Consider the following 26,233-nt stretch of genomic DNA (forward strand, 5'->3'; position numbering starts at 1 on the left):
ATCTTTGTCCTCGTGCTGCTAAATTTTATTAGTGTTGCTAATGTCTTTGATGGGCTTCCAATCAAACGCATCTGTTGTAGTGCTTTTTATGAGGCTGGGCTTTCAAATGACTCCAAGGGTTATTCAAGGCACCGGGGAATAAAAGAAGATCTTGTTCTCTTGCTTCAATGTTGAGAGTACTGTTTTAAATTGAGGGTTTTTCAAACTGCGCTTCAGATATGTTAATGTCCACCGATGAGCACTGAGGCCTCTCTCTCTAACAGACACTCACACACGCACCCATGCTGACCCACACAGACGCACACAAATGTGTACGCACACACAAACCTGTCAGGAAAAGCACAACGAAACAATGTCTGTATGCAAACAAACAACGTGTTTGTAATCAGTGTTCCGTCTGCAATCAGCGTTGTTTGTTGTCAGTGTTTTGTCTAATCAGTCTTCTGTTTAAACATGCATACAAAACCTGGAGAAGGAAGGAAGAAAGCTGGAGTGAGTGGTAGCTGGTTGTCGAGGAAATGCAGTTACCCAGTAGGAGCCCCACACACTGGCTTCATTTCAGGGGCTTCATTTAAACGTCCATGATTAGTCTTGACTTAGAGTTTTATATTAGATTTGGTGTCCCTGAAACAGCATTTTTAATGTCAGCATCCCTCATATTTAATCCACTTAGGTCTCGCGGAGGTGTACCACGTTAGAGGAAATTTAATAAGATGGGGCAGCTTAATCTGTGCCTCGTAGTTGCCTGGCCTCAGGTGGCACCAACTTGTGTGGGCGCTCCCTTAAAAAACTAAAAGAAAATCCAACCCTCCATTCCAGCAGTGCTTTATCTAATGCCAAGTATCAGAGCACAGAGTTGAGTGATTAAATGCCCAGGTCAATTATTTATGAATACACGATTTGGACACTAATTTATTTTTATGATTTATTTATTTAATGACCGCTCATATCCAGTGCTACTGTATATGAAACATGGCCATTTAGGTAGCCTGAATTTTTCTGTCTCCCAACACACCATACATTTGCATGGTTGCAATCCAGTCTTAAATGGCCAACAGAACTGATTTAATGCAGTGTAGTGTGGAAAGTGCATGCCTATACTTATACATGTTATGCATGACGCTGTTAAAAAAGTACATTGCAAGCAAGGTAACACTGCTTGTATCTGAGGATTCCAGTGTGCAGTAGTCACTGGGAGGTCACTGTGAAGAGAAGTCGCAGGCCTCTTCTCAGCATTCAGCCTGATCTGGTGGTGACTGGATTTCCTTTCTTTAGACATCTTGGTGACGGGAGGGAAAATGCACTGACTGATATATCACGTGGTAGCCGGAATTAGCCCCCATTCAAACCACATCTTTTATTAAGTCTTCAGAAGGGGAGCCCCGTGGAGAGGTTCCAAAACTGTGAGGCTGCTCCCAAAGGCCCTTCAGGACCAGCTAAGGTAAATGGGTCAGGGCAGCCACAAAAGTTTTGTCTGGCGTACCACGTTCACACGCAGGCGCCCGTATTTCTTTAAAAGAAAATAAAGCCTCGCAAGTTAATGTATTAATAGGATTTCCGTTAGACAGCTTTGCGCATTGTCCTAGATACTTTGGTTGAATGCATTTGCATATTGCTCAGTTGCCTTCAGCAAACTCCGAGGAGTTTGCTTTTAAATTCGCTCCCACTTGTGTCTGTCAAAACAAGTGCAATGCCTGCTGTGCTGAAATGTTGTAACCCCAGCCCAGGTCAGGTCTGGGTGCTGCTCTGTCTTCCCCTTAAGACCGAAGGGCACAGCTTTGTGCTTTCGAGGCCAGCACAGTAGATTCTCTGGATCTCCACAGCCTTCTTTCTTTCCAGCGGTGTGTTTTGCTCTACTTCTGACATCAGCCATTTTGAAATCGTGGCCTAGGATTGATTCCATCTGTTCCACGTGCTTAGCAGACACTTTGTTCGAGTTACATTTGAATAGTTTTCATTTTTGAAACTCTTTTTGGTCATTGGTTGAAACTAAACCAGCAGCAACTAGTTATTTAACCTAGGTGGCTCTGTTTCACAGCAAATAACAAATATTATACTGTATGTAATGTGTCATCACAGCCCAAAGTAGCTATCGACAGCACAAAGTTGAGGAGAAGCATTATTCTGCGTTTGCTTTGCTGATGGTAAAATTATGTCAATCCTAAGGAGAAAACGGCAAAAGTGAAGACGCCCAGTCACTAGAATATCACTGGGCTAAGAACAATGTGAGTGTGGGTGATCTTTGCCAAAATTGTGGTTAGCTATTGGGCAACAGCTGCAAGAACAGGATTCCCTCATATTTGCCAATGCAACGAAAAACCACCTCAGGACCAAAACACTCTACGCAGGATGTGGCGGGTTTTAAAAATGAGTCATTACGTACAGTAATCAGAAACAAAAATAACAATTTGTGTTGTTACAGCAATAAGTGCAACTCCTCCTCCTCCAAAAAAAAAAAAAAAGGAAGAGCACTGTTTTGAAACGATGGAAGATTTATGAATACAATATCAATCTGGGTGTCTGCTGTCAGCTCATTGTTTGTGTTTAATCCTGTCACAGTGAGGGCGGGATATTGATGGCTGAGAGGCAGACTAGAGTGGATTACCTGTTATCTACTTACGCACAGGTGTTTTATTAGATTGCGGGGATACAAGACGCCGCGGAAATCTAAAAGTCAAAACACTATTGTGATTGAGACGAGCAGAAAATACTTTGGGTAGACTCGATCCTGAAAAAGAGGAGGCTGTCAGTGTTTGTCCTCAGTATGTCGCTGCGGCGGAGTGCTAACGGTATTAGTGCAGGCCGCTTCATATCCTCCACCGGCGGTTCTGGGAGCCTGCAGCAGTTGCAGTGGCTGAGAGCTGAGCCGGGGCTTTTCCTTTTCCTTTTCTTTTCCTGCAGTGTTTCGCGTGCTTAGCGTCTTATTTTTGGGGTTGGTTTCGCGAATCGTCCAGCCCTGGCTGTGGTGGGCCCTGCCAGGTCGCTCTTTAATCTCTGAGGTGCGCGCGGCGTGCTAGCCCGCCCGGTGTGGGTTCACGGCAGGTGAAGCCCGGCGGCGGCGCTAACGCTCCTCACTGAGACGTCTCCACTCAGCCACGCCGGATCAGCTGCCGTGTGAGCCCAGCTGGAGCTCCCAGGCACTCGGGCTGCTCCATTTCGTTTCAGTGTGAGCGACTGACCCCAGGATACAGAGTACACACACACATATATATATACCCCTATTCACACACACACACATACACACACACACACACACTTACACATGCACACACATATACCCCTATTCACACACACACACATACACACACACACACACACACACTTACACATGCACACACATATACCCCTATTCACACACACACATACACACACACACACACACACACACTTACACATGCACACACATATACCTCTATTCACACACACACACACACACACACATATACCCCTATTCACACACACACACACACATATATACCCCTATTCACACACACACACATATACCCCTATTCACACACACACACACACACATATATACCCCTATTCACACACACACCCACACACACACACACATATACCCCTATTCACACACACACACACACACACACACACACACACACACACACATATACCCCTATTCACACACACACATATTCCCCTATTCACACATACACATATACCCCTATTCACACACACACACCCCTATTCACACGCATACACACACACACACACACACATGCACACACAGTACACACACACCCGTATTCATACACACGCACGCAGTCATATACTGTATACCCCTATTCACGCACACACACGCACACACACACACGCACACACATATACCCCTGTTCAAACACATACACATACACACTCACAGAGATACACACACACATATACCCCTATTCACACACACACACACACACACACACACACATATACCCCTATTCACACACACACACCCCTATTCACACACATACACATACACACACACACACATATACCCCTATTCACACGCATACACACACACACACACACCCATGCACACACAATACGCACACACCCCTATTCATACACACGCACGCAGGCACATACTGTATACCCCTATTCACATGCACACACATACACTTACACACATGCACACACATGTACCCCTATACAAATGCACACACACATTCCCCCCACATTCCCCCTTGGCTGCCACCATTCTGCCCACTCTTCTCCTGACAGCTGGCCACATCACATTTATCAACCTGTTTCCAAAATATCGAACCAACACCCATACACAATCACGTATGCACACGCATACATACTCACATACACATGCACACACACACACACACACACACACTCACATGCACATTCGCACACACACACACACATACACACACACACATACACACACCCCAGGGGCGTGATCGAGGCAGGGCCCCTGATTCCCCCAGCACTGCAGCCCTAGTGATTCTGCCCATCGTAAGAGCCTGACATTGCCGATGACGGTGAAGGAGAGGGAGTATCACTATGGCAGTAGCACTGGGACACTGAGGCAGTGATGACAGCAATTCCTTCCGTCACATCCAGGCCCACGAAGGCAAGAGAATTGCACAATCGGACGGAAGCTCCTAAAGCGGGGCATAGATGGTGCTGGAGGGGAAGGAGAGCGGCCGCTGTGGGCGGTCATTCAGCCGCCCACAGCGGTCGCTAAATGCATCCGTTTGCACTCGCCCCCTCCCCCTTCTTCACATTCACTGCCCTCTGTTTGTTTACGTCCCTAACTAAGCATAAACAATTTAGCGTGACTTTCTTCTCATTTTGATTTATTTTTAAGACCTGTCACATCCGGTCAATGTTGCGGCCCTAGTCTCTGTAAAAAAAAAAGAGAAAAAAAAAGAAGAAAGTCTGCCTACCCTGCCAGTCTGAAAATGGACCTGTGTGAATGTGTGACCAGTGTGTGAATGTGTGAATGAATCGGTTAATGAGACGCATCAATTGTACAGCACTTTGGATAAAGGCGCTATATAAATGCTAGAGGATAATAAGTCTAAAAAATTTGTCTAATAAATACCTAATAAAGTGCTCACTGAGTGTATAAATAAGACGAATATGTAGTAATTTAAATCAATAACTATTTGTAAAAATAGTCTCATTGTTTTCTGAGTCCTTGGGGAGCTGAGTTTCACAAAGCGCACACACCAGAGAGGTGCATGGTTCTGCAGACAGGGTTCAGGCACCCTGTCTCCTGAACATAATTTTGTATTCTCAGCGCGGCAGAGCAAGGAAACTGACCCCTGCAACAGTTATTCTTTATTTATTTTATTTACATGGCCTTTCTTTGATTCCCGCCCAGTGTAACATCGAATTCAGCAGTATGTTCGCTCACTCTCCTTCTAGCGGAGCTTGGACGACGCGTTGTCGAGGGAGAAAAAAAAAAACAAAAAAAAACAAAAAGAGTCTCCGCTCAACGTCTCCCCCATCGCAAACAGCAGCGTTTCACTGTCACTACAAATACATTCGAAATCCATTATTTACAGAATGCAGTCGGTAGGTTTTTAAAATCTTTTCCTTTTATCCAATTAAGCTGTCTAACCACACTCAGCCTCCTCCAGTTTGTTTGGACGGCGCTGTTTTCTTTTTTCTTTTCTTTTTTTATTTCATATGTAATATTACTGATGTATCTAAGGGCGGTTGAATATGTGTAGTGTGTAAATTAACCCTCCCTGAAATTCTCTGTCATGCTTGTTATAAAAGAACAATTTGAAGTTTTTATATTAAGCTTTGTGCTCCCTTCCCAGAACAGAGGGGCATATGGGAGTAGTTTGTACTTTCATGCAGAGAATTCCTGATGCCCAGCTAAAACTGTATTTGGAATAATATCCACAGGGTGAATATGGTACTAGTCGCATTCTCATCCTACATAATTTAGAAAACCTCTCCATTTTAGCAGCCTCTAGAAATTGAGAATACTTGTTTTAGCAGTCACTGGAAATTATTGATGAGAAAACATAAAATGCACTTGACTGCTTTATTTTATGGAACATATCCTTTTTCAAACTCGAGAGCAGTAGTTTGATGAAATTCATTTCCTAGGATTTGCTGTGAGATTATGTTATAATCTTTGCTGAGCTGTGACTCGAGGTTGGAATGAGATAATTACAACCGCAAAGATCTTTATCAAATCAAAGTGCTGTTATTGTCCTCTGAGTGTATTCCTACTGATTGCATGTCACTACAGCCTCTCCAAGCTATTTATATTGTAATTAAGCAAGGCTAACAAGACTTGTGACTTACTCTGTTACGGTGGGGAAGTTAAGGACCTGTGAAATTGTTTGCATAAACATACTGCCTAAAAATGACCTTGAGTCATGAAATTCAAACATTGTTTTTTTTTTTTTTTTTTGGCATTTCATTGGCATAGCGGGGAATGCAGGGCATATTTACCCATGCATGTCTGTGTCTTTTACATACTTAAGCTTATATAATTACACAGAGCTGGGACATCTATGCCCTCAACTCACTGAACTTCATCCATTCCCCATGGAAATGTCAGGCCATGCCGTGAGGAATTTAAGAACCTGGTGTGTATAACCTTTTGCTGTGTGAAGAGGAAGCTGGTGAACAGCAGCCTTGAGGCTTGAATCACAACGAAGCCAAGGGGGCCAGCAGTGCCTGGCTCATCATACAGAAAGGGGACTGGAGGGTGAGGAGTGCTGTAATTGTAATACTGTGTATGAAAGCATAACCATATGTCAGGTTTGGTCCCCAACCGTGTTCCTGGAGAGCTAATGAGTCTGCTGGTTTTTGTTGTTACTCTGCACTTAATTAGGGTAGTTGTTTACACACTTAACTCACCTAACCTGATTACCTGGGTCTCAACAGGGTGCTGATTTTACGGTACAAACAAAAACCAGTAGCTCTCCAAATCCAGGGTTGCAGGCCACTGCCATATGTTCACAGCTGAAAAGAAACAGTGGAGCTTTTGAGTTTCCTCTCTCGATTGTACCAGTACAGTGATAGTGTAGAGGTGATTTGAGATGAGGATTTCAAACATTTTTTGTTTAGATTCTGTTCCACTGAAAAAATCTGTGTACTTTCTGTTTACTGCTACAAATCATCCCTCAACTGTTCAACTTTCAGGATATTACCACCTTTTGAATGATTAGACCATGTGTATGGTGAAATTAGTATAATTATTTACTTCTTTGTATGTTTGGAGTCGATTTTCTCAAAACATGATTTTAGAAATTACAGTGATTATTTTATGACAATTATTTTCTTGTTATAAACTTTAGGCAGGTACAGAATCACCTATGTAATTCTTACTCGTTGGCTTTGCAATCGAGGCCACGTATGCAGGTACCATTTGTTAGAAAAGATAGAAAGTAATAGGAGCCATCGATATTTGTGACAGGCAGAGTGCATCCTTTAATTAACATCACTATTTATAAATGATGTTAAAAGGCCGGTTTATGTTCTTAAATATGTAATAATACAAATGATTACTTAGTTAAAACACTTATAATGTAATGTAAGCAGAAGATGTATAGTATTGTCTATAGTTAATACATTTAGATTTAGTTTTTGGTTGTTGGTATTCCAGTGTGTCAAGAGGTACTGTAAACATATTTTATGGTATAACATTAAAGGAATATGGTTTCTGAATAATTTCAAATCTTAAAGAGAAGGTTTAAAACCCATTTACAAGCTTCTTACAATCTGTTTTCATGCATCTTTTTTCATGCGTGCAATTCTTAAAATGTGATAAATTGGCAGCAATGTTTTAATCCACTGTTTAGTAACACTGTAAACATGCTTTTCAAATGGTGTGAATGTCAGTTTTTTTTTAATTTATTTATTTTTTTAAATACGCTATTTATTCTTGTTGCAGTGTATTTATAGTGAAGGTAAATACAGTAGTTATCATATGTTGAGGTGTGATCGGCACAACCTTTGAATTGATGTGCTAAATCTAATTTTGACAGTCTTTCCTGAGTTCTAAGTAGGTTAAAATTATAACCTTCCTACTGAGGTGACAGAACCCAAACTGGGATTGGCCCAGCAAGCCACTGGTGTGTGCATGAGAGAGCATTGTTTTTTTTGTTTTTTTTCGAATTTACCTGATGCAACTGCAGGCAATTGCTTGGAATACAATGATTGAGTACACTAATACACTACTCAGTAATACAGTATGTGCCATGTATGTATGTGATTTTGCTTATTAATCTGTAGATTACTTTAAACTATACATTTGATTGTGTACCGGCAACGTATTAAATGCAGTTTTTGTCCACCTTTAATGTAAAGTAAGAAGTAGATACAGTTGTTGAAATTTGAGTATGTTTTATGTCTGGTTGAAGTTTGTAGGCCTACCTCATCTTTACTGGTATAATGTGCTCAATTCAGAACAGAAAGTAAGTCGAATCATAACGAATTCAATCAAAGACTAGAGGGAAAAAGTTAAAGAATAGAAGAAAAAAAAACTGCAGAACCAAAGTTAAATTAATTCAGAATATCTTACACATCTATCTGCCTTCAGATGTGTAAAAAGAAAACATTCAGCGATATCTCTTCAACCACACTATTTTAAGATACTGCTAATTAAATTGCTAGTGTCATTAATTGGTTTGAAGATATCTTGCATTGAGTTTGAGACATCATAAACTCAATTAATGATATCTTCAATTCAATTAATGATATCCAAATGCCGTGTCCTATAATATGCAATCAGGCTCTCTCTTACAAAAATATCAGCACTGTTGCCCCCCAACACATTGCTAGCAGCAGATTATCGCTAATGAGTTTGACTCTTTGTACAGGTTGTTGCTTTATGATTCTTCAGTTATGAACATGGAAAATAGCAATATATCTAATCTAATGTAATTGTTATGCCAATTACACCATCTGTTGGTGTGTACAGTATAATTTTGTGAGGGTTGCGAGGATGGGTCTGTTAAGAATTTATTTTACTTTTGGAGAATGAGTTAAAAGAAATTCTAAAAATATTTTTTGTGCCTTCCTTGTGTTTCTTCTTTATGAGCTTGAATCTATTTGAATATGAATAGATTAAATATGCTAATCGTTTGTCAGTAAAGCAATTGAAAATTAAGATGTGTACCAGCACAACTTCTGTCACAATTATTTTCTTCTCAGTTCCACGTGCATTGAAAGCTTTCATAATTCATATCAAATCTTATCTAAAAATGATAATTCTCGTAGCCATTAGATCTATATTACAGCGCTGTGTCTGGTTTGAAGATGTAAAGCCTTTGTAAAGTAGATAAAAGTATCTTATCTTTAAGCTCTTGCGTCTGGTGAGTTTGTGTAGAAATGGTCGTAATTGTGGCATGCTACTGACAGTTTTTCAAATCCAGCTCTGCCAGCTTTGACAAGCTCAATGTTCAAGCTGGTTATAAATTGGTCAACCAACATGGCCAAGCTGGTCTAGCTGGGTATGAGCTGATCAACCAGCTAGTTTCAAAACATAGCTTGAGCTGGTCAAACCATGTCAAGCTGGGAGCTAGTCTGAACTGGTCATCCAGCTACCAGCTGTTTCAAAACCTAGCTACATTGCATTGCAGTTTTTTAGCTGATGTTTTTATCCAAAGCACCTTAGTTGATTCAACTAAGCAGGAGACAAACCCCCCTGGTTAAGGGCCTTGCACAGGCGTCTAACAGCTGTGCGGATCTTATCTTGGCTACACTGGGGATTGAACCGGCAGCCTTGCTGGTCCCAGTCATGTACCTTAACCACAAGGCTACAGGCTGCCCCCTATAGCTTGAGCTTTTTTTTTTCCAGCGGGGTGCCCCTGCCCCATACGGTGCTCCTGTGTAACAGGTTGCAGTGTTTGCACAGTCTCTGCAGGCAGGTGCGAGGAAAGCACAGAATGTGAGATGGGCTGCTGATGCCCCCTCCCCCTACAGGTAGCTGCTCCTGCTGTGGGGAGAACGTGGTTGGAGATGGCAGCGGCTGTACCGCCATGGAACAGGTCTTCCACGTGCGCTGCTTCGTCTGCGTCGCCTGCGGCCTCCAGCTGTGCGGCAAGCCCTTCTACGCCGTGGAGAAGAAACCGTTCTGCGAGCCCTGCTATATCGTGAGTCCGCCCGCTGGTCCTCCTCCTCCTCTTTCTCGTCCGCCTCTTCCACCACTGTCTGTGCTTAGTTCATCATTTTTTCAGCTGAGATATTGACAAATGAGTGAGTGTCAATAGGCCTATGTGCTACAAGTCCCGCCGTATGTGTAGTGCATGCTCTTTGTCGTGAGAGAGCCTGACCCACTGTACAACCTTATTAAGGGGTGAGCATGGCTTCGGAAATTACATTGGTTACCTTGAGCTATATGTGTTAGACCAGAACATTGGCTTTGCTTTGGGATTCTGCCCAGTGGAGACTTTTCACAAATAAGCCTGAGCCAAAAGCATAACAACGCCAATGATGCTGTTTACAGCAATAAAGTGGCTCGGGAGATCGACTGCTGCTCATACGAAATAGAAATTTACAAAGCATAGAGTCCATGATTGATTCACTAAACTGAACTGACCAATCTCCTTTGGAGGGGAAAAAAGTGTCAGCCATTAGAAGGTTAGTAGGGCAGTTGCTACTTGCGAAAGGCAGCTTTGTTCTTAGTTATTATTTTGTCTCCAATGGCAAAGAACCCATAAGGTGGGGTGGAGTAAGTTTTTCTTGGCTCCTCCATTTTGAATGTATAGCCTACAGGCTACATGGATAGCATGACCCACACATGAACTTCCATTTAAGGCTGCCACACAGAATACCTTCAAGACAAAACAATAACACGGCTTGTGGTTTTTCAGTCTTCGATATTGAGCACTACCATGGGCACAACAGTGATGAGCACAGAGCACAACTGGGCTCCTTACTTCAGCCAAGTCAACGGGATTACAAGTTTCAACCCTAAATGAAAATTTTCCTGAGATTCTAGCAAGTTCAATTATTGAACAAAAAAGTACAGAGTCATCATGGAAAAATCTATGGAATCTCAAGCTGGCAGGCAAGAGCTGATGATTTTAGTTAGTTTGGGAGGAGATACAGTAACTAATGCAGTTAATGCATGTTGCTTCCATGTAGCTATCATTTTAACTGCAGTCGCATGATTAAAATGATGTTCTACTCTTTATTTTCATTCTTCTCATTACAGCCAGCTTTAAGAAAAATAATGGAATACAGTACTTTGACCACAGTGCAGTATAGCCGTAGGCAATTAAAAGCAGAAATTAAATATATACAATACAGTAATTAACATTATAAAAAAAGACAATTAACTACATATGCAAAATATGTAATTTTCCTGCTTGGAGGGATTTATAATCAATGTCAAAATGGACAGCATTCGATTCCCGAAAATGGCTTTCGAATATAGTGCATTGCATGAGAAACCCTAAAAATGAGCAACTCACAGTTCCTTGCTCCACTGACCTGGTCTGAGCAGGTAAGCCATGCAGAGGTGAATTTTCCGTCTATGCCGCAACAAAATTGCAGTTGAAAAAAATTGCAATATGAAGCACTAAAATCACAATATGAAGCGCCAAAATTAGAATATGAAGCACCAAAATGACAATATGAAGCACCAGAATTGAAATATGAACCACCAAAATTGCAGAACACAGCTTGATCGCTGACACAACCCCAACAGCGACTCTCATTTCACTTCGGCACGTGTCAAGGTGCCAAATTACCAAATTACCAAGCGGCCTCAGGTGTCCAAGTCCAGGACGAAAATGTCACTATGCCAGTGCAGCTTGCCACAACTCATGTCCCGCCCAGACAAATCACACTCAAGGTTTAAACTTGAGTATTAAAATCAATTTTGAATCTAAGGATTACTTCCCTTTACAGATTTGGAAATGATGACCTTCCCTCCACTCCTTCCCTTTTTTAACCAAAAATATAATTTGAAAAGTCTCTTAGTTCTTAAATCAATGGCACTCATCAGAAAATGAGAGAAGGTTCCAGTAATATGCATGTCACACCTTCTGGGACATGAAACTTTTCTAAGGGTATTGTGACTTTTCTGTTCCCATATCTTTTGCTTATGTTATAAGAGTATGTGCATTTTGAGAAAACAAGTGTATGCATGTATCACTTGATAAAAATGTGTTAATTATTTTGCTTTACTTAATCTAGATTTAATTCATATTAAATGCTTATGTGAAAATCACAGGAAATCATCAGTTTCTGAGATACTCAAACCACACTGTCTGGCACCAACAATCATTCCACGGTAAAAGTCACTTAGATCACATTTCTTCCCCATTCTGGAATTTGGTCTGAAAAATACCACATCTACATGCTTGTATGCATTTCGTTGCTGTCACATGATTGATTAAATATTTGCATTAACAAGCTGGTGTACAGGTCTACCTAATAAAGTGCTCACTGACTGTATATGCTGCAGATCGTCAGCTAAAATTCCAGTAATACAAAGTGAATGCTTGGCCTCTTGATGGTAGCTCAAACAATGAACACAATGAAATTAAGCTCAACTTAAAATGAGTATATTTTTGCCTGTCACATTGCCTTACATCTGCCTTAAATCATCAACTTATTTCAGAGGACCTCTCATAAATTCTTGAAAGACAGCATAGCCGATAGAATACTGATATTTTTGAAGCAAATAAAATTACCCCAACACTGAGACAGCATTGGAAAATTGAGTGTAGACTGAGCTCGTTATAATGAGTGCCTTTCTAGAGGCAAATGGTTTCTATGCAATTGCTAACTGTCCTGCACTCACAATACTAGGAGGAAGGTGTCAATAGTGATGCTGTCTCAAAGGTTACATCACAAGCCCTTTCACATCTGTGCTTTACGCTAGCTTATGACAGCAGTGTCAGTAAGGTCAGCTCACATTGAAGTTGCAGAGTGTGTGGCTAACCCTAAGGAATGGCTAAAACGTTGCACAGAGATGTCAATAAAGCACTGGCAGCCAGCTTCATAGAAATCCTTTCAATACTTTTGTTGTTCATACAGTATGTTGATAAATGAAATATCAATCCTAGGCATAGGCTACGTAAACATGCAGTTTCTAAAAACCTCTTTCAGCAGCTAGATAGAACTAGATTAGGGGTGCAACATATTTTTTATTTTTGATGGTTTTTTTAACCCAAGTTTTGAACTTAGATTTTATAGGCAGTTATAATTTTCATACTTAATATGGAACATTGCACATAGCAGGCAGTTAATTTGTGTCATCAAATTCATTATAGCACGTAGATTTACTGTCTGGCCTGAGCTACATGTTTTAAATGTATGACAGCGCTCGTTTCAGACTTAACATCAATTACCCTTAACTGAATGTAAATCTTCCTGATGAAAATACGTTCTGAAAACCTACAAGTTAATGCTGCAAATTCCCTCTCGGTGCATGCGCTTGTGTGTGTGTGTGCACTTGGAAATTCTAGACAAGGGAACCTTTCTCTTTCGTTGAAGTTTCAGTTTGACTCCTGTCTGTTTCTGGGCACTGGTCTTTCTCAATCCTGCTCTGCCGCAATCAGGGACGCCGGGAAGTTCGCACCACTTCTAGGAGTGCTGACAGATTTAAAATAACCCTAGGTCTTTCAGGGAAATGAAGTCGTCCCCCTGTGGCGATGACTCCCAAACGTGGGAGGGGATCTCGACATCCCCGTCGCTTAACTTTCCCCCGTGCCTTTGCCGCTCTGGGACATCGAAACGCCAAGGGTGTCCCCGCGGAACAAGACCGAGAGGCGAACTGAAAGCCTAATGGTGCCGGGATGTAGTGCGCCGAGCCGCGTCTGGTCCTCGACTCAAAGTATTGATGAAAGACCTTTCAAGATGAACTTGATTAGGCTCTCACGACCCCCCCATGCCTGCGCGGCTTGTTAGCTAATGAGTTGTTTAGGCTGTTTTTAGAACTGCGATATTTCTCCGTCTCCCTGACCCCGGTAACTCGCGTGGGGAGCCGGCCACATTTGCGAGTTGTAATTAATTTGATTTGCCATTACTGCGATGAGCGTAATTGTTAGAGGAGAGGGGGTCTGGTAAGTGGAGGGCTGCTTGTGAGCAGGCTAGCGCATACTACTCCACAGAGTGGCTGAGCAGATGAGAACAGATCGATCCCAAGCACTACACGTCAGTATGCAAGCACATCATGCTAAATAGAGTTCATTTTTAAACATGGAAGTCAATTGATTTTTAATACTAATTTCTACATTATTCTGAACCCTAGAAAGGTCCAGAAATTAAACCCTCATTGCTTTAATGTTCCTCAGTAAAGTTATTAAATAGGACGGAAATAGAATACAGTGGTTAAGGAAAGTACTTATCCTGAATTGCAGGTTATGTATGTAAAACAAACTCTGTGGTTGCTCTGTGTCGGCTAAATACTTAACGTGAATGTAAAAAGAATAGTAATGATAATTACATAGGAAAATAGTGTTACTGTATATCCTATATGCTTTCTTACTGTACATATTCTGTAAATGTTCTCAAACATGTTTATGTGGTTTTCCTCTTCCTACTTATATCCCCCGGTGAACACCCTTGAAGATCATTTTCTACTGTATATCTTAGCCTGAAGCTATACCTTCCTTTTTACATACATTGATTTGCAATTGCCAGTTGGGTCAGGATACTGAAAAAGGAGTAGCCTGTTCAGTCTACTGAAGCTATTGCATGTGCCTGTTTGATTTAATTTAAGGCTCTTGAATGTCAGGTTTTCTATACGTTCATCCAGTCTGGGCGCTGTATTGAATAAGACATTTAGAAAAGTATGCCTGATCTGCCAGTTCTACATCTATTCCTCAATCGCCTCCATCCAGAAGCACTCCAAATGATTGTATCAGTCAGTGCTGGAAGTTTTCCAACTCTAATACATTCTCTGAAGAGGGCCAGATAATTTAAGAACTTTATTTATGCATTTCATCAGCATAAATGTTCTTCTGGCACAAGATCAAAAGGAAGGGGGAAAAAATCTGAATTTCTTAATGAAAGTAATTTCTTCTTCTTTTATTCGCTTCCTCGGGGTCATACGCCTCTGTACGATTAGGGAATGAACGTGACACTTTAGTCTCTAAAGAGATGTGTCACTCCCAAGCGTGAAGAGGAAAACTGGAACTGAAGCTTGAAGTGGGTCTAGGAATCTCTCAGATAATACGCTGTGTATCACGTTTTTAAGTTTTCAATTTAAAGATAGGCCCGGTCCACAGATGATGAGTCTTTCAGCATGAAGTGAACAGAATTGTCCCTGCTGCAATTGTTGCCCTGCTGGCCGGATCAGTTCTCCATTGAGTTTATACAGTTCTCATTTACTTTATACAGTAAACTTTAATTATTATCCTCCTAATCAAGACCTGGACTTGGGCAAACTCTTCATGCTGGCTGGTGTACGCCATTGCCAATGCTACGATTATACTTCATTTCAAATTATTCATTTTTGCATATTTGTAAAAGTAATGAGCAAGCAATTGTAAGCATTTCAAATGAATGAGGTGCCATTGTTCATCATTTCTACATTTTTAAGTTTGAACATTGATTTAGAACATTTATTGTTAGAACATTTATAGTATTTTAAAACCAAATTTAATATGTTCTAATGTCTTCTAACTTTTCATTCCATACATTTCCCAGAACATGAATCAGTATGTAATCAGTACATAAGTTGTGTCTTGTAATCGCCTCATTCTTTACTGAATGTCTATTACTGGCTCATACATTGCAGTGTGTGCTTGTACATAAAGGACCATCAGGTTACAGCCTTGATTCCCAGGAGTGAAGCAGAAATTGTAGCCTGCAGCATGATTTCTTTGGTAAATATCCATTTGTACACGTTGATGATATGCCGAAGGTTAGCCATGCACATCGCCTTAGTTACTCTATAAATAAACAGCAGTTACACTTGGAATCCAAGTTCAGCATTGGCGGATTCGTTCCTCTGTTGCTGTGGTGACGCCTCACTTTTTTCCTGGAAACCGCAGCAACGGCACGCCGTTTAGGCAAGCCTTAAATGTCCCTTTGCTTGCATACTCAAAAGTGTTACAGTTCTCTGCAATATGCTGGCTGGAGAGGCCCGGTATTTCTTCGGGGCTGGTTTTGGGCTGCGCTGACTGGGCGTGCTCCTGTGACACTGCCCGCCCTCCCCCCCAGTCCGTATGCAGCTGAATGGACCAGCCTTGAGTCAAAAGGTACAGTGTCCATGACAGAACACCTCCATTCAGACAGGGTTAACTGAAGGTTAACCTTATTCACTCTCTTCATTTATTTAGCTGAAGAATTATGTCAATAGCTTAAGGAAAGATCACTATGGACCTTCTTTTCGACAGCACTATTATTTTCTGCTTTAATAATAGTCAGTTCAGTCGGCTCACAGAGTGGTGTTCTGTTAGCACCTACGGTATATTCAGTACTCTGCATTAATCTCTCTCTCTCCAAAATACATCAATATAGATTCTATTCATGGCCAATACTGAAATGAATTATGTCGGATTGGACAGAGCTAGTGCAGTTGAGTAATATTTCATTTATGTATCAAAGTAGGAACTCTTTAACTATTTATCAAGGTAGTGACTTTGCATATTCTGTGGGCTGGTCTCGCCTGTGCTGTACGTTTAACAGGCCTCCATCTCCTTCCTGTTGGGGTGGGTTAGATGTCATTAATTTATTTCAGTACAGAACAGAAACTCTGTCACCCCTCAAATCATCTCCCATCTGTTTCCTGCTCCTTGCGCTCCTCTGCCCGTCCTCAAACCTCCAGCCTCGCAGCAGACCGCCGAAACGCAGGGCAATCATCGCTCATTGACCCCACTGGTTTTCCGGTTTTCCTCCAGACTTATCACCGCCCGCTTTGAATGCTGCAAGATGGAGATAAACTGCACGGGCGCTCAATTAATCCCCACTTTGCATGAAGTGGCTCTGATCTGGCAAATCGCGCCAGGCCGTCCTTTTGTCTTCGCTTCCCGTCATTTGTAAAGCAGGAGTCGTCGCTAATGAGATCGACAGCAATTGCATACCCTCTCGACCCCGAGAGCGCTACGCGCTGAACCCTGCGGCAATGTTTTGGCACCCTGCGTGAGGTCGGTTAGTTTCTGTCGCTGGTCTCTGGGATGGGGCCATCTTGTGACACTTCTCCGTCTTAAAACCTAAGATGGGGGTGTTAACTGCTGAGATGTTTCACCCTAAGAGCGACACTAATTTAGCGATCGCTAACATGAAATCCATTTGAAGATGCAGAGAAACTAAGGCCTCCAGTTTCGAACAAAAAGGGCTGTGTTCCTTGATGACAGTGGCAGTGGCAGGATACATTAAAAAATGGTGCGTTTGGGCTAAAAGCTGAAACAGCGTTATTCTTTCAGGTGAGAGCGGATGTACCACAGCCGTGTGGCTGCCTACAGCTGTCAGGCACGGACGGTACCATGCATACACGACTACGTGCGGGATTAGGCCTGGCACTGTTACAACTGCACTCAAAAAGTTGGGACAAAGTGGAGGAGCACTTAGGAAGGCACATTCAGCAACTTTCTGCCTAACTGGCTTTGGCAGAACAGCGAAAGCCCGCAGACCGCATAATTTATGTAGTGGGATGTTATATTTTTGTTTACTTTTGAATATTAGGCGAGCGCTAGCCCTGGTCTTTTGCCCCGAGGCCCATCTGCGAGGCTTCTTTTTCGTAGAAGTGGCCTTTTGCATGGAAATGACAGTGCAGGGTCAATAGGACTGCTGCGTAATTTAGCAATTGCATAGTAACTCAGGACCGTTGCGTCTTTGTCTATCATTGGGGAGCCCGTATTGATAGATGGATAGCAAGTTAAACTGCCACTAGGGCTGCTCCATTATGGCAAAAATCATAATCCTGATTATTATGGTCAATATTTAAATAATTACATTTTGTTAATATCACACTTAGCTCTTTAAAGTCTGCTTGTATTTTCGATACAGTTTAAAGTAGGCTACTTTACTCCTATTTCAAAAATAATTTCATGTTATTTTCCAAGGTGACGTATCATTAGATTAGCACTTGGCACATTTCAGTTTTGGCTCTAGGTCATCTGACAACTTCTATTCACTCTGTGATAAAGGATAAAAACATAAAGTAGCTATATAAAGGGCAATGTCTATATTGGCAAATAGACTACATATATTATTTTGACGTAGCTTTCCCTGAGAAAAAAATACAAGTCGTCCAAATTACTTAAATGGGCTACATCATGCAATATCTGCTGCAATAGGAAGCAACTTCACCCCAAGCTATTTCTGTTTTAAGGTGGGCTGGTGGTCGTAGTTTGCAACTCCTGCTGCTTTTGCCCCTTGACAATTAACTTTCTATATTCCATCTTTCTCAAGACTCTCGCATGTGTTTACATGTGTTTACTTTGACACGATGCCTTCCCTTTATTTGGACTATGCATTTAAATGCTGCACAAAAATAATTTAATCTCGATTTTCTCGTTTTCAGAATTGTGGAAAGCGAAAATTGAGACCTCAGTTTATACTAAATGTATATGTTTATGCCATAACTACATTTGCTGCATAGACAGCTTGTTCTGTTTATGATTATGTAGACTGTCTTTGTTAAAATTAAATGAAGTCTCGCATCAGGGGTTGCTTTGCGTCTTTTGGGTCTGACCCTAAGCTGAAGCTCAGAAGTGACATGTTTACTTTTCCACATAAATATTTAGGAACATATTTTTTCTGCAGCTGGGAGTAATGGGAAAGCCAATGGAGAAAACCCCCTCAACGAGCACCATGCCACAAACTCATTCATTCATTCATTCATTATCCTAACCCGCTTATCCTGAACAGGGTTGCAGGGGGGCTGGAGCCTATCTCAGCATACATTGGGCGAAAGTCAGGAATACACCCTGGACAGGTCACCAGTCCATCGCAGGGCACACACACCATTTACTCAAACACGCATACCTATTGGAAATTTAGACTCTCCAATCAGCCTAACCTGCATGTCTTTGGACTGTGGGAGGAAACCGGAGTACCCGGAGGAAACCCACGCAAACATGGGGAGAACATGCAAACTCCACACAGAGAGGCCCCGGCCGACAGGGATTCGAACCCAGGACCTCCTTGATGTGAGGCGGCAGTGCTACCCACTGCACCATCCGTGCCGCCATGCCACAAACTGTTATCTATATTTATCATCTCTCACAATTCCACCTGACTGAAAAGACTGGGGAATTATTTTTGGATTCCTTAAACAAGCTCATTTTTGCCATATTGTAGGGAATTATAAGGTAGGCCCTCTGGCCTATATTTTGTTGCAGTAAGTGTTTTTGATTTTGCTGCCCTTCTTCAGTGAACAAAATAAACAATTAAACTTCCAAGATGGTTTACGCAGTACAGTTACAGTATATGTGCAGGGGTATGTCATGTGCAGTTGGTTGTAGAATTATTGCCAAACTTGATAAATATGTACAAAAGGTGCTGTAAACTAAAATAGTATATACTCTCACTGAGCACCAAACATTTTTACTTTATTACAGCTACTTATTCATGTGATTATCTAATCAGCCAACACTATTTTTTTATCTAAGTGACTTTGACCGTGGAATGATTGTTGGTGGCAGACCCAAGTAGAAGTAGAAGTAGTAGAAGTCTAAAAAATAAGTCTAATAAATACATAATAAAGTGCTCACTGAGTGTAGTTATTGACATGAGCTTTATTTTCCAACATGCAAAACCTAATGCGCTATGATTCAATGGAATCAACCATTACATTTAAAAAATCCCCTGGTTTAATACTTTGTGCAAACTCCCCTGGCAAAGATGACAGCCTTTTCCTATAATTTGTGATAAGGTTAGAGAACACATTTGGGGGGACTCCACTCTTCAGAACACAGCTTTTTCATGGGATTTAATTCTGAGACCGGGATGGCCATTGCAGAACATGGTCGTTGTTTTAACCATTTCTGTGTGGATTTTGATGTATGCTTTGAGTCATTGTCCTGCTGGAGAATCTACCTAGACCAAGACTAAGCTTCCTATCAATCCAATCAGATGTAATAGTACTGGCAGCAAAACCTCTCCAAAACATCAAAGACCCACCACCATATTTGACAGTAGGTATGAGGTGCTTTTCCTTCTATGCATTCAATTTTGTCACCAAACATGTGTATGGCCAAAACATTTCCTACATTTCCATTTTCTTTATTGTGCTCAGTAAGGGCTGTCTTTGTGCCACCCTTCCAAAATATTTGCTGTTATGGAGGCGCCATTTTATGGATTTTATTAGACTTAGTGACCCCAAGACACAACCAATTTTTGATGTTCTTAAACTGCAATCCTTGGGTTACTCATGGCCTCCTTCACCATCTTCCTTACTGTCCATGGGGATAATATGCACCTGCATCCTCTTCCTGGCAAGTTTGCTACCATTTCATATGCTTTACCCTTTTTTTATTGCTCTTACACTGCTAAAGCGGTATGTTTAACTGTTTATTTAAAAAAAGCCCTTTACCCAACTTGTGATGGTCAATTACCATCTGTGCCTTCTGAATTGACGCCATGTCGACAAATAATAAGACTGCAAGACGTGTGAAAACGCATTTAATATTTTCTCTCCCCTGGAATTTTAATAAGTTACTTTATTGCATCCATTCCCATGAGGACTGATTTTGCACTTGAGGTTTTAGGTTTTTTTGTTGTATACAATGGCACCATGTGTGGCGTTTGTGTGAAGCCTACTTCTACCGCTGACGGCACATCTTAATTACCTGCTCGAAATAGCCATTTTCTCATTTCTAATTGGGGCCCTTTTGTGCTCAACACCTAGGGCTTCACCTGGTAATTTAAGCAGATTTACAAAACCTGCTGGGCTGTGACCACCCTGTGGCTCAGGTCTCTGGTCAGGCGGGGGGGGTTATTTCCCACCTGTCCTGGTAGTCATACTAAATCACAATCGTAGGTTGACACAGGCGCACCTCATGCAATTGCCAGTGCAGGAATTATGATTCACAGATCGTGAATTGTGAAGTTTCCGCCATGGCTGTGGATTTGAATGTTCTGGAATGTTCCCTTGCTCATCCTTTTGCAGAAATGATAGTTTTCTCTTCCTGGCTTCACAGTTGTGTAGACCATGTTGACGCCAATTGGAGTGACAATATTTTCAATGGCCCTGCCAGGCCTGGGCAGCGATTTAATCCCTGATCTGCCCATCGCTGTTCGGTTGCTTGCATACAAGTACAGCCTCTCCTCTCTTTGCTGCCTTGAAAAATAGAAACAATGAAGTGTCCGCTTATTATTATGGAAAAATGTCTTCGATTCACATTGCGTACTTTTATGTTGCCAATGAATCCACATTTGGCTATGTGGAATGTTTTTCATTTTCTATTGCAGCTGTTAGTCAGACTCTGTGCAAACAAGTGGAATGAATATATTTCACAGGGCAAGACCTCAAAGAGAAAGACCACTGAATATTATAACAGAGTTGTTCCAAGAAAGAGACAAGGAATTATCCAAAGCTGTAAATACATTGAATGATTCATGAATATTGTTGGATGAAAGGCTGTAAGTTGAGTTGAGTCTTCGCATTTTTGTTGATGGCTAGATCAGTGGACAGATATTTAAATTACACCAAATATTTTATGATCAGCATTTGCATTTTGTAATAATTTTGCTCAGAGGACTTTTACAGTAATGCACTTCAAAAGCAACCAAATTGCTTTCCATGTAAGATTTAAGAGCAAATGTCTGAAGATCAAGTAAAGCAGGACTAAAGTTGACGAGTCGCAGCGAAAATTAGCATTTGGAATTTAACAGGTTTTTCACAATGTTGTGCCTCCACTAATGCTGCAGAAAAATTGGCACAATCTTTTGAAAGGCTTTTTGTGAGGATGGGTTTGCGTTTCTGGGAACGGACCCCCATAAAAACCGTTTACACGCATATAAACCATAACCTTGCTTCAGAGGAAGCTTTTTTTGGGAAGGGCGTGCGTTGAATCACGGGCGTGAGAGCTGTAATAAATGGGCTGTCATAAAATGGCGGCGTCGTAATAGCACCCGCAACGAGCGCGGCTCCGCTACTCGGCGGGGTCACATTCAGCGTGCTGACGGGCCAGGTGTGCGCGGGGTATGGCAAGTGTGTCGAACTGCAGACAGGCGGTCGGGCTAGCCGAGGCATTCCCAACTTGGCGAAGCGGGCGCAAGGCGCGGGCGCAGAGCCAGCCCCTGTGGCTCGGAGACTCTCAGGAGGGGACATCCTACACACAGCAGCACACAACTGCCACTAAGCTGACTGCTGGGGTCGCATCAATGTTCACATGTCACCACGGCGGTGAAGTGCCAAGTCCGCCTCGGTGCGAGAACCTCAGGGTGGATTGTGGCTAAATGACTGAGGATAACTGTGAAGTAATCAGTGACAATAACACGAATGATTCACGGACCGGCTCAGCTGCTTTCATTACAGCATAACAACATCATAAGTGCGTGTAAATAATTATGAAAGCCACCCATCCGTAATACTCAAATAGCAATTTTTTTAATGATGATGGCAATGCAGCAAAAAGTCAGTGTCAAAAAAAAGTAGTTTACAATTTGCTATATTTATAAGTATGCACATATTATGATTATTATTATTATTATTATTATTATTATTATTATTAGTAGTAGTAGTAGTAGTAGTAGGAATAGTAGTTGGAATTGGAGTAGGAGTCGGAGTAGGAGTAGGAGTAGAAGAAGAAGAAGAAGAAGAAGAAGAAGAGGGCAAAGTTAAGGGCAAAGTTAAGGGCAAATGTTGATTGAATCCAGGTCGTTGCCTGCACGGTGTCCAGCATGTATGTCAGTGCTGGACAGAATACCGGGCTAAAATCTGAGCCGGCAGCGGGCTGAGCAGACGAAGCGTTGAGAGAAGCAGCCCTGTATAACCGCAGCGTACAGGTGCCTTCTGTGTGAGCTCCCGCACAGCCGGCACTCAGCTGCAACCCGCCGCCGGTCGGCAAATTGCACTGACAGGTGGGGTCAGGTCTTCATTAAACCCGCTGCAGCCGACCGCTCGGTCGAAACGAGGCTTTCCTGCGTCCGCCGCCGACTGCCTCATCAAATATTCATGCTCATCTGCATTGACTCACAGAGATGTAATTGTGCTCTGTATATTAAGACATGATTAACTTGCCCTAATTCCTCAAAGGAGAGGCCCAATTAGAGAGTGCTCGCATGCATCGAATTTCAGTTCTCAGTTTCTTCCCAACTTGTACACCAGTTCTGATTCTTTCATGTGCGGGTGCTTAGATCATGTGCTTTTTTTTTTTGTACATTCCAGTGGAGCAAGATGCTATTTTGCTGCAGCTTCAGGCAAGTATGTAAAAACCTTCAAGCTGGGTTAAATAGGTTTTGTGATTAAGACATGCTTTCCATTTACAGTATGTAAGGCACTTTATCAGTGTCAAAGAGCATGTAGGGTGATCTTTGGGGAAAAAAATACGTATATGTGCCTGCACCTTCAAGTTAATGACAGGTTTCCTCAGATGGCAGATATTTAAAAATTAGCCGTAGGAAAGTGTTTAGCTAAGTGAACCGTGTTGATGCACAAGCGCACCCACAAGGCTAATTTACATAAATTCTACCAGACTGTCTATGGGTGTACTTTTATCTCATGACAACTTTTGAACAGGTAGTCTTATTAATAATTTTGCAGTATATGACAGGTGTATTCTTAATCTGCAAACTGTACAGGTACAGCAGTTGAAAGTGCCCAAGCTAAGGTTGCTTCTATTGCTCTCTTTAGTGTGTCCTTTCCAATGTTTATAAAACATGACCCAGACCTGACCTGCTGCAGTGATACAATATCAGCTTAAGTCAAAACACCCCAAGAGGCTCCTGCCTGAGAGTTTTTTCGGTTTCTCTCCATAGCAGAGACGGAGACGCGTCAAGGGGGCGAGCTGGAGGCGGCTTACACGCAGCATGGTGGAAGCTGGGGGAAATAACTGAAAGCGTTCAACACGTTTTCCTCTCGAGTAACACAGCCACACAGTGTGCAGTGTACCTCCTATCCCAGAGACGGCCTTTAATTGAGTTAGGTAAATTAAATGTGAGGTCAGGAAGGTCACCAGCCCCAGACTTCCTCAGTGGCTTGACTGTTTATGAATTTGGAAATCTGTTAGCTTCTCCCGTTACCGTTGCTGCAGGAGTGGAATGTGCCTTCATTATGACTTCTTTGAGAGGTGAGCTGCTTTTATCTGTACCAACATTTTCCAAGGGATCAAATTCAAAGCAACAGCAAAAGCAACCCTTTTCGTCCGTTAAGCACCATCAAATTAGGGGTCATTCATGTTGAGTTTTGAACCAACTTCTTTCATGAAACTTTGACAGTGCATATAGCTGAATAGGGACTTCCAGCCTGTGTTAAAAAAAACACAATGGCGTGCAAGGTTCTTTCTTTTTTGACATCGGCAATTTTCACGGACACTCCAAAAGCAAAAAGGGTAACTGATGGATAAGGGTTCACGGGTCAGAAGCAGCCGTGGCGAAGATTGAATCCGCGCCCACACAGAGGGATTGGTTTCTTTCTCAGGATTCTCCACCCGATTGACAGCACCACACCCCTCGGCCAGTATTTCTGCAGATGGAGGAAAACACAAAGGAGGGGGACACGGAAAGGGCGGGGAGAGGGGAGAGACCTGGCACGCGGCCACCCAATTCCGGAACGTTCCGTCCCTCCAGCACGTTATTTATTGGAGTGACACTGAATCACGGGGAAGGCAGGACGCAGCCAAACGTCTCGCCCCAGGAAGGAGGTAACGAGACCGGCTGTTTCATGAGGTCCGTGGAATTATCCACCTGCGCTGAAAGCGAACGAGTCAGGCCTATTGTCTGAGTTACAATTTACAGATGATTGAATTTTTTGCTCCCCAGTGCATCTTTTTCATCCTTCTTCTTTGTAACCCTCACGATTGTATTTTGACAAAAGAGAGGGATGACTGAAACTAGGCTGAGGTGGCATGTCTGATTGATAGAGCCCCAGTTCTCCGGTGATTTATCGACGACGGCCGGTGTCGGTCGACGGACTTCTTGCCTCGACGATCTGCTCGGGGTCCTTGCGTTTGTTGTATAGTGACGTATTGTGACGTGTTGCATTTACATTGAGGCTGTACGTGTGTGTTTCACTTTTAATTAGCAATGACACATACACACTACACGCTCACACCTAGCGCCCACACTGGGGGAGGAGCGGTGGGGGCCGGTGGGGGGGGCTGGTGGGTGCCGGCGGTGGGCGTCCCCGCGCTCCCCGGGCCCCCCCCCCCTCGCCCCCCCGCTCCCCGCCCCGCCCGTCTCTGCGGGGCCTGGGGGTTCGCCGTCCGGGCGCCGGGGGGAGGCGCCGCCTCGCCCGCCTGGGGGCCGGGGCTCCGGTGGGCGCTGCTGCGGCTGCTTGCTGCTGCTGCTTGTTGTGGTGGGCTGGGCCCTGGGGGCCCGGCTGCCCCGGCCCGCCCCTGGGCCCCGCGCCCCGGGGGGTGGCATTCCCGTCTGCCTGCCCCCGCCGCCGGCCCCGCGTGGTCGGGCTTGTGGGACCCGGCCGGGGTGTGCGCGGGGGGCCCGATGCTTGGGGGCCACTGATTGGCAGGGCCAGCCGCGCCCTGTCGCGCCCCTCACGCCCACCAACGTTCCACAGAAAGTGACAAACCTGCTCACGCCCACTTACATGCGCGTATACACACATACCACTTTAGTGAATATTTGGTTCATCTTGATGCTAACCTCTTCTCTTGTTACAGCCAAGTCTTTAGTGTTGTAGTTGTCTTTGTACTGTCTTGAACGTATGTCTTGTTATGTTTGGTGTCTCTCCCCATCACTTGTGTCCCCCTCCCTTCCCCTCTCCTATGCCACTCCCCCCCCCCCTCCCCCTCCCCCTCCGGCCCCCCTCAATCTGCGGCGTGGGGGAGGAGAGCAGTAACAGCCTACTCAGGGAAGAAGACGAAGACGAAGACGAAGACTTGCTACTCCACCCCCCCCCCCCCCCCCCCACCCCCCCATCTCATATCCCATCCCCATATGCCTAAATAAAGTATGAAATAAGCAACAGGGGGAACATCTGACACCTCTGGAAGAATACAAGGGTACCAATACTCCCCTGTTATAGATCAAACTGGCCCCAAAACACACGGCACCCAGATCAATCATACTGCTTGCCCAAGATACCGGGGACACAAAAAAAAAATAATTAGCAATGGCAGCAACAGCTAGGTTCAGAATATGTCACTCAAATGTTTACAGCAATCAAAATGTGATACGTCACATTGTGATGTGGAAGGACCCTCAGCAGATA

General features: G+C 43.1%; 1 protein-coding gene across 8 annotated transcripts in view; it reads left to right on the forward strand.

Annotated features, from left to right (window-relative positions):
- lpp (LIM domain containing preferred translocation partner in lipoma) overlaps positions 1 to 26,233 on the forward strand; it is a 273,606-nt gene that overhangs the window by 231,087 nt on the left and 16,286 nt on the right. For all 8 annotated transcript variants that reach the window (XM_061240899.1, XM_061240898.1, XM_061240902.1 and 5 more), the window contains one exon: positions 9,919 to 10,088. In XM_061240899.1, coding sequence (XP_061096883.1) covers positions 9,919 to 10,088 — 170 coding nt within the window. The remainder of the gene's footprint in view (positions 1 to 9,918; positions 10,089 to 26,233) is intronic.

The sequence above is a fragment of the Conger conger genome, chromosome 4, assembly GCF_963514075.1.
Source record: "Conger conger chromosome 4, fConCon1.1, whole genome shotgun sequence".
NCBI classification, from domain to species: Eukaryota; Metazoa; Chordata; class Actinopteri; order Anguilliformes; family Congridae; genus Conger; species Conger conger.